The sequence below is a fragment of the Culex quinquefasciatus genome, chromosome 2 (assembly GCF_015732765.1).
Source record: "Culex quinquefasciatus strain JHB chromosome 2, VPISU_Cqui_1.0_pri_paternal, whole genome shotgun sequence".
Classification (NCBI taxonomy): domain Eukaryota; kingdom Metazoa; phylum Arthropoda; class Insecta; order Diptera; family Culicidae; genus Culex; species Culex quinquefasciatus.
In genome coordinates, this window is record NC_051862.1 from 117388585 (window position 1) to 117398884 (window position 10300).

Here is a 10300-nt window from a genome sequence, read left to right on the forward strand (position 1 = left end):
AACCTGTTAACCTTTGACACTAGGTAATAGGAAAATTCCGTCAATAAGTTCTTAGAACATGATAAAGCCGAGTCATGCGGCCTTGTGACATGCAACGGAATAAAACAAATTGTTTAAAGTACCTTCGTTTTACAGTTCTCGTGCTTCGTTTTGAACATTTGATTTGAGTTGTCCGTCCTCTAATAAACTCTAGGTGCTCTACTCGAGATGACCGAGAGAATTATGCCCTCGAGTTCTATCCAAAGTAAAGTTCATCCGTGAAAACAAAAACTGCTGTCGAATCGATCCAGAGACCTTTGACAGACTAACTCAATGACTTAGCCACCTCGGCCACCACAGCTTGGCGGTTGGAAGTCTGTGTACGACCCTTGTTGGAGATTTACTGTTTCAAATACCGAATGGACACATTGTTGGTGTTAGTTGGTAGCATTATTATTTCGAATTTAGCATTGAGCTCTCCATGAATTTTAGTGGAACGTATTTTGGGTGTAAGATGCTTTTCCTGAAATAAGTCGTAAAAGTCTTTGACTTCGAGATAAAGTTGTGATGTACCGTCAGTGGGGATGACATTGGGTCATTGGGTGAAATTGGGTCAAAGTGATTTTTTACGGATTTGAAAATTTCTCAGGTTTTTCTCAATGAAATTGAATTTTGTTAAAATGGTTGTGTAGGGGACATCTTAAAATGACTTAGCTAAAAAAATCTTGATCATACAACAAATCCTGTCATTTTGGCAGCTGTCTAAAGTTGAGGTACGTTTTTGGCCAAAAATTTCATCTCGAAAAATCAACTTTTTTATATTTTTGCTGGAATTGCTCGAAAAGTACTTAAATGTTTGAAAATCTCTACTTCAAACATTACAGCATGTTAATACGATTCCCTCGAACACTGTTAAATGACTTGTTTTTACCATTTTGCTGTATTTGAGCTTAATTTTATTTTCATTTGACCAAATGTCACCCCCTCTAAGGGGTGAGATTGGGTCCATTTTCAAACGATTGGCATTTAATGTAGAGTTCATCAAATTCCACCATATTTTGGGAAAATGTTTGTAAACTATCTAAGAATAATTCATAGTTAAAAGATTTTTGATTTTATTTAAATCGTTTTTGTTACTGGGTAATTCTCTACCAACTCACACGAAATCGGAAAAAGTTGCCCCGACCCCTCTTCGATTTGCGTGAAACTTTGTCCTAAGGGGTAACTTTTGTCCCTGATCACGAAACCGAGGTCCGTTTTTTGATATCTCGTGACGGAGGGGTGGTACAACCCCTTCCATTTTTGAACATGCGAAAAAAGAGGTGTTTTTCAACAATTTGCAGCCTGAAACGGTGATGAGATAGAAATTTGGTGTCAAAGGGACTTTTATGTAAAATTAGACGCCCGATTTGATGGCGTACTCAGAATTCCGAAAAAACGTATTTTTCATCGAGAAAAACACTAAACAAGTTTTAAAAATTCTCCCATTTTCCGTAACTCGACTGTAAAAATTTTTGGAACATGTCATTTTATGGGAAATTTAATGTACTTTTCGAATCTACATTGTCTCAGAAGGGTCATTTTTTCATTTGGAACAAAATTTTTCATTTTAAAATTTCGTGTTTTTTTCTAACTTTGCAGGGTTATTTTTTAGAGTGTAACAATGTTCTACAAAGTTGTAGAGCAGACAATTACAAAAATTTTGATATACAGACATAAGGGGTTTGCTTATAAACATCACGAGTTATCGCGATTTTACGAAAAAAAGTTTTGAAAAAGTTACTTTTTGCGTTTCTCTTTGTTTCGTCGTCCGTGTCTGTCGCGGGTGACCATGAACGGCTATGATCTACGACGACCAACTTTTTCAAAACTTTTTTTCGTAAAATCGCGATAACTCGTGATGTTTATAAGCAAACCCCTTATTTCTGTATATCAAAATTTTTGTAATTGTCTGCTCTACAACTTTGTAGAACATTGTTACACTCTAAAAAACAACCCTGCAAAGTTAGAAAAAACACGAAATCTTAAAATGAAAAATTTTGATCTAAATGAAAAAATGACCCTTCTGGGACAATGTAGATTCGAAAAATACATTAAATTTCCCATAAAATGACATGTTCTAAAATTTTTTACAGTCGAGTAAAGGAAAATGGGAGAATTTTCAAAACTTTTTTAGTGTTTTTTTCGATGAAAAATACGTTTATTCGGAATTCTGAGTACGCCATCAAATCGGGCGTCTAATTTTACACAAAAGTCCCATTGACACCAAATTTCTATCTCATCACCGTTTCAGGCTGCAAATTATTGAAAAACACCTCTTTTTCACATGTTCAAAAATGGAAGGGGTCGTACCGCCCCTCCGTCACGAGATATCAAAAAATGGACCTCGGATTCGTGATCAGGGACAAAAGTTACCCCTTAGGACAAAGTTTCACGCAAATCGAAGAGGGGTCGGAGCAACTGCTGTGTGAGTTGGCGGAGAATTACCCTACTAAGAAATTACGAGTGGTGTATCGTTTTTTGACCCATAGTCACCCCCAATGACGGTATTGGACAAAATTGCTTAGGTTGGCAACCCCAATAACTTTCTAGAAATGGAAAAATATTGCTGAAAATATTCCCCTACAGTTATATTTTCTGAAACACCCTAATCGTGGACAACCCTAATTTTCAATGCTGATATCAATTTTGCATTTTTTGTGCACAATTGAGGTAGAATGACACATTTAAATTTCGTCGTTGTCATGCTATCTTCTCGCACGTCCATTTTGAGCCAAATTGAGTTAAGAACGCCACCTCACCTTTTAAACTTCACAAAATTTGATTTTAATTCTGCGATATTCAATAAAAACCGAAAATGCATTGTTGTCACTCTTCATATAAAAGAAGTTTCAATCTTGATGTGCTACCTTGACGCACCCTGAAAATTGATGTAAGTGCGTATTGACGGCCAAAGGGATTTCAGGTCAGAACGCATTTGACACACGTTCAACCAAACTTCGGGACGATTCACAGATTTTTTTTTAAATTTATTTATCAAAATATTGAACTTTCTACATCAGGTGCCAAGAAGGTTTTGGTGACCGTAGTTCGTCGTGTGTCTTGGAATGGTCAACCAAACAAAACGTGTTTGCATTTGTTGGCGGTGGCCAACGGGAGGATTCATCCGATTTATTAATCACAGTCCGGCGAAAATAAAACAAAGCTGTTTGCATGTCTTAGTCGGTATATTTGGTAGATTAATAAATTCCTTCAGCGGTAAAAAACATATATTGTTTAAAAAATAGCCTTCTAAATGGAAAAACGAACTTACGTTTTTGCTCTCTAATGCATTCGGTGGCCAATCGTCAAATCGAGCTTGGTTTGGCTGAACTCATGATCATCTCTCATGGTTCAACGGGTTTTAGGTTATGTAATTTTACATAAAGCTAATTAAGGAAAAAAGTTCAAAATTCATTAGATTTAACCCCAAGTGGTTGCACTGAATCAATTACCGTTCTGAGAACAGAAAATTAAGGAAATTAGTAAATTTTAAAGATAATATCGCTGTGAAGCAGCACACATCAATTTCACTTCTGCTTCTTAACAAATTCGGATGACTTTTGGTCCAGCGCTCATGTCAGTTTGACAGTCGAATGCCGGGAACCGTAGTGTGAGGGTAAGCTTGGTTGCCTCTCACCCAGTCGGCCAGGGTTTGATCCCAGGAGGTCCCGGTGGCATTTATCTAGACGAGATTTGTCTGACCACGCCTTCCGTCGGATGGGGAGGTAAATGTTGGCCCCGGTCTACCCTAAAGGGTTAGGTCGATAGCTCAGTCCAGGTGTAGGAGTCGTCTCCCTGAGTCCTGCCTCGCTGGAGTCGCTGGTAGGCAGTTGGACTAACAATCCAAAGGTCGTCAGTTCGAATCCCGGGGTGGATGGAGGCTAAGGTGTAAAAAGAGGTTTGCAATTGCCTCAACAATCTTAGCCTTCGGACACCTAGTTTCGAGTAGGAATCTCGCAATCGAGAACGCCAAGGCAATGCTGTAGAGCGAATAATTTGATTTTTTTGGAAGTTACCGAGTATCAAATAGTGATAAAGATTTTAAAAGTTGATTCACACCGAAACTAACGGGCTTTTCACCCATTCAGTTTAATTAAAACCAAAATTACAAAATCAAACTGGCAAATCAGAACTTTGCCATTGCTTCGCCATGTGGCACACATCATGTCACATCAAATGAAACAAGGTTCAAGTCCCCCGAAGTTACAGCGTTATTCCACAGTGTAAACACAGCAACAACATTTGAAACCTTCTAACGACCTCGACGAGACCGTCAACGACCGATGCCTGTCGCGTCCTGTCGTATCGTGTAATGTCACCTCAGTGAAATCGAGCAGAAATATTACTGTGCAAACTGTGCCACGCAAAACTGCAAACATCATCTCAAACCAAACACACACACATACACACACACCCACAACAGCATCCAGTGTAGAAGTCAGTAGCCCCCCAACCAGTAAACTGCCACTCACTGGGGCTGTGTTTGTTCTCCTCTTCTCATCTCCACCCAGGCAAACGCTTTGAACCGTCGACGCACGAAGCCAGCAACTACAAGGTGGTGATGAAGCTCACAATCAAGGAGGTCGACATCGGTGACTTTGGCACCTACAAATGTGTGGTCAAGAACTCCCTCGGCGAGACCGACGGATCAATCAAAGTGTATCGTAAGTATCGGGGGCTGACGCTTTTCATTTAGTATGTGTTTGTGTGTTTGCATGCCAATTGTATGTGTGATAACGTTAGTGTGTGTAAATCCAGCTCAAGATGCAAGTTTTACATTGAAACTTGTATAACTTTAAACGAACGTGGCAGAATGTAGGTCCTTGGTGCCTTTTGAGCTGCAATACTATGGGAAGAGGCTCTTGAATTACGACAAATAAGCTTGGATCATTTCGATTTGAAACTCAAACGACAAATCTAACCGCTGACTTACATTTCGAGCAACAATGACAAAAATCACTAATAAACACACATTTCACACAAAACAAGCATTTCTATTTCATCACCGCAATTTTGTCCGCCATCTTGGATCTAAAGAAATTCAAAATCACTTTGGCGTAGTTTAGGGGCCATATCCAAAGTGGAATATTTCCGAGGCCTTCGGATAATCGAGTCTGGACTTGTAACTATTGTTTATCATTTATAAATAAAAAAAAATAATGCACCATGCATCTTCATGAGATAAATGAAAAATGTAGCCTACATGGAGACGCATGGTAAATCAACTTTGAGTCGAAAAAAGGAACTGTTGGAGCCCTTTTGAGACTTTGCATGGATTTCAGCTCAAATTCAATCGAAACTAGCAAAACAAGTTGCAATTGTAACCAGCTACTCCTTTTGTGGCACAAGCTCGAATTAATGAACAAATCTTTGCCCGGTACGAATCGTCGCCCCAGGACACATGACTTTTGTCGTCCGTACCGGGGCTCGATTGTGAGGACTGCTAGCTGTGCTTTCGAAATTGTTTAATAACAAATAAAATCATACACATATCCCACCGCCCAACTGGGGCAATTTATTCTCCTCGTTTGGTAATCGGCTTCGAGGGGCCCATAGCAAGGGTTCATAGTTGAACCTGACGCACAACCACCACCTAGCGGTGGACCCCCCTTGGAGTGGAAAATAATTTTCTCTTGCCATGCTTTGCGGCATGCTCGGGGTTTGGTTTGCTGCTGATGCTGCACCACAATGTATTCGAAATATGCTCCGAATCTCAGTTATGCGTGAGATGCTAGGAAAGAGCAACCGAGCATCAGGAGGAACGATCCTGGTGGACCTTTGTTGTGCCATTGCTACTGCTGCAAACCCCAGAACAAGGCATCCGGAAGGAAGTGTTTCTCTCGGCACTCCGAAAAGGGACCCAAACACACAGCCAAATGGCAGATTCTAGTTTGTATGACTCTATTTCCTAGAGCTTTGCTTGTACTGGCTGCCGGAGCTTGTTCCATTCATATTTATACCTCCCTGGAATGAAACTTGATTTGTAAAGTATAATAGTGCTCGTCCTGTAAACACAGTTCGTTTAATGTTGTGAATCTGTTATTGCTGGCTTATTCGAAGCATGTCCCTTCTCCCTTGAAAATGTGGCTTGTGCGAAGGTGGTTATGAATTTTAAGTGACGCAAACAATGGAATGAACTTCTAAATGTGAATTATATCCCACAGTGGCAAACGGATTCATATTCACACAGCTTCAGCTGTCAGGCGGACAGAAAGTTGGAAGCGTTTTGTCCCTGCAATTTCCATTCTTCTCGGGTATCCATCAGAGAGGACGAATAAATTCGAATTATGAATGGAATTACTCTCAGACCGATTGTTGTATACAGTTGAGTGTCACACTTTGGAGTCAAAGTGCACTTAATTTGCATGAATGACTTGTGAATGTGTTACCAACGAGCCTCTCGTTGGCGTCCAATTTGATGGTCCTAATCATTGATTTTTTGTCTTCTTTCGTTAAACCATTCTTTCAGACATTCCGTCGACCACCACAACTCCCACTACTCCTCCAACAACAACCACGTTGCCAATCACAACGGAAACTCCGTACCGTAAGAACCGTAAGTATTTCAAGTACACGGATAGATATCCTGTAAGCAAATCCGGTAACTCTATGTTGTCGAGTTGGTAAACATTGAACTGTTTTCAAAATCTTCATCAATTATTCCCGTTTTCGCTAAAGGGACCATCCACAAACCACGTGGACACTTCTCAGAGAGCTCATGAAAGTGCAAAATCCTCACTTTTTCGACACGGCAAAAGTCAAACCATAAAAATAATACCCAAAGCTAATTCCCCAACAAAACCTTGGACAAACAATTTTACCTAAATGAATTTCACTTTTTTCCTTCTGCAGACAAAAATAAAATCTATCGGCCATTTGATGAATACTCGTCATCGTCTAACAAAATCCACATGAGTGACAGCGGTGAGCTGCGAAATATGGATCTATCCAAAGATAAAGGTAAATGAAGCTTTGCTATTTAGGTAATTCTCTACCAACTCACACGAAATCGGGAAAAGTTGCCCCGACCCCTCTTCGATTTGCGTGAAACTTTGTCCTAAGGGGTAACTTTTGTCCCTGTCCACGAATCCGAGGTCCGTTTTTTGATATCTCGTGACGGAGGGGCGGTACGACCCCTTCCATTTTTGAACATGCGGAAAAAGAGGTGTTTTTCAACAATTTGCAGCCTGAAACGGTGATGAGATAGAAATTTGGTGTCAAAGGGACTTTTATGTAAAATTAGACGCCCGATTTGATGGCGTACTCAGAATTCCGAAAAAAAAACGTATTTTTCATCGAAAAAAACACTAAAAAAGTTTTAAAAATTCTACCATATTCCGTTACTCGACTGTAAAATTTTTTGGAACATGTCATTTTATGGGAAATTTAATGTACTTTTCGAATCAACATTGACCCAGAAGGGTCATTTTTTCATTTAGAACAAAATTTTTCATTTTAAGAATTCATGTTTTTTCTAACTTTGCCGGGGAATTTTTTAGAGTGTAACAATGTTCTACAAAAATGTAGAACAGACAATTACAAAAAATTTGATATATAGACATTAGGGGTTTGCTTATAAACATCACGAGTTATCGCGATTTTACGAAAAAAAGTTTTGAAAAAGTTACTTTTTGTGTTAATTCTCTTTGTTTCGTCGACCGTGTCTGTCGCGGATGACCATGAACGGCCATGTTCGATAACAACCAACCTTTTCAAAACTTTTTTTCGTAAAATAAGGATAACTCGTGATGTTTATAAGCAAACCTCTAATGTCTATATATCAAAATTATTGTAATTGTCTGCTCTACAACTTTGTAGAACATTGTTACACTCTAAAAAATAACCCAGCAAAGTTAGAAAAACACGAAATCTTAAAAATGAAAATTTTTGTTCTAAATGAAAAAATGGCCCTTCTGGGTCAATGTAGGTTCGAAAAGTACATTAAATTTCCCATAAAATGACATGTTCCAAAAAATTTTACAGTCGAGTAACGGAATATGGGAGAAATTTTAAAACTTTGTTAGTGTTTTTTTCGATGAAAAATACGTTTTTTTCGGAATTCTGAGTACGCCATCATATCGGGCGTCTAATTTTACATAAAAGTCCCTTTGACACCAAATTTCTATCTCATCACCGTTTTAGGCTGCAAATTATTGAAAACACCTCTTTTTCCGCATGTTCAAAAATGGAAGTGGTCGAACCGCCCCTCCGTCACGAGATATCAAAAAACGGACCTCGGATTCGTGGACAGGGACAAAAGTTACCCCTTAGGACAAAGTTTCACGCAAATCGAAGAGGGGTCGGGGCAACTGCTGTATGAGTTGGCGGAGAATTACCCATTTGATTTATTAACCTAATTATGAGGCTTTCTAGCCTACGTTATAATAATAAAATGATAATACTCCTCATACATATTCTTTTCCATTTACAATTTACAATTTCCCTTTCCAGATCGAGACCGCTACAGGGAAAACTCCGCCAATCTTGAGGATCAACGGGAAAAGGAAGCGTTTGTCGATAACGACACAAAGTCGGACGCCTCCGTTGGGCGACACTTTACCGCCCGGATGGACTTGACTGTACTGCTCGCGTTGCTTATGATACATTTTCTGAGGTGATTTAATCCACGGATTGAGTCGTAGGTGCAGTAGAAATAACACACACAGGAATAAAAATCCATGCTAAATAAAGAAGAAAAAACAAAAGAAAAATAATATAATTGAAATATTTACTTGATCATAATCTCGTCAGATGCAAAATAGAGAGAAAAAAAACCAGATTAGCAAATCAAAATATAGTGAATATTGAAGAAAAGGATAAATGCGACAGGCAAACTTCGAGAAGATAATGTTATACAAATAAAGTCAGACAAGTTTTGTAATAAAATAAATCATTGTTTGTTCTTACTATAATCCGAAAACATCCATTTACTTTTTGTAATATAAAGCATGCGTACTAGAATGTAACAAAAATGACTATTATGTGCAATATGAGACTTTCAGTAACACCGTAAAGATTAAGTAGAGGTCATCCATAAACCATATCATTAAACTCAAACCACCCACATTAACGACCACCAGGTCTTTTGTGGTCTCTATTGCAAGTTTCTGCTCGAACCTAGGAGTCCAAAGGCTTGAATGGGGAGAGCATCCAAACCTCTTTATACTCCAAGGAACCTTCCAACCCCAGGGTTCGAACTGACGACCTTTGGATTGCGAGTCCAACCACCGCTAGCGATTCCACCGGAGCAGGCATGGTTTGGTGTGTTGTTTGTTTTTGTAGCAGGGAGACGACTCCCACACCTAACAACAACAATGTCGGGACCGACGTTTTATTTTCCCATCCGATGGATGGTTTAAGCAAATGGGAATCGAACCCATGATCATCCTCTTACAAAGCGGACAGCGTAACCATTCGGCCAAGCCTGCTGCCATAAACCATAAACTCTAGATATTAGGATGTAACAAAAATGACTTTTTGGCGGGCATTCAAGGGTTTGTTCCGGTGGGCATGCTAAGCCCTAATCCAAAATATGAGCTTGATTGGAAGTAACAGGAGCTGCAGCGGCGCTTTGTATTTGAATTTGAAGTGGGATTCACCCGTATAAAAGATTTTTTCGAAAATGTCACTTTTTGAGGTATTTTGGTCATTGAAGCGTTTACTTTCAACATCATTGGCGTGTAGGCCCTTGCACATCTTTTGGTATATATAACATTGAAATTTGGAGCACCCTGGAGCTCGGTACAGACCTTCAAAGTTTGGAATTTAATCGAAAATCGCTAATGATGTTGAAAATAAACGCTTCAGTGGCCAAAATGCCTCAAAAAGTGACATTTTCGAAAAAATCTTTTTTATGGGTCGAATCCCACTTAAAATTCAAATACAAAGCGCCAGCTCCTGTTACGTACAATCAAGCTCATATTTTGGATTTGGGCTTAGTATGCCCACCGGAACAAACCCTTAAATGCCCGCCAAAATGTAATTTTTGTTACACTCTACTAGATATGCTCTTTCCCCATAGGTTTTTTTTTCGTTTGTAAACTAAAGAAACTAAAAGGTGAAAAGTATCCCCTAAATGTTTTATTAATTTACTCACACCTGGGGGTGTGCTGAATTTTATTTACTAACCTCTTGGCACTTTTAAAATTCTGCGCTCCGAAACACCCAAAAGAAACTACAGCAAAGCACCATAATCGGCGGGTGTGTATTTTTTTTTTTGCCACGTGAAACAAAGAAGTAAAATTTGAAACATAAATCACAACTTTATCAAAATGAATTC

The 10300-nt window shown here is 39.0% G+C and overlaps 1 protein-coding gene across 1 annotated transcript in view; it reads left to right on the forward strand.

The window, feature by feature from the left end:
* LOC6041327 (lachesin) overlaps window positions 1-8911 on the forward strand; it is a 53204-nt gene extending 44293 nt beyond the window's left edge. Inside the window, exons 8-11 of the mRNA XM_038255975.1 lie at window positions 4533-4685; window positions 6491-6577; window positions 6874-6981; window positions 8473-8911. Of these exons, the coding sequence (XP_038111903.1) occupies window positions 4533-4685; window positions 6491-6577; window positions 6874-6981; window positions 8473-8639 (515 nt within the window). The 3' untranslated portion in view covers window positions 8640-8911. The remainder of the gene's footprint in view (window positions 1-4532; window positions 4686-6490; window positions 6578-6873; window positions 6982-8472) is intronic.
* The last annotated feature ends 1389 nt before the right edge of the window (window positions 8912-10300 follow it).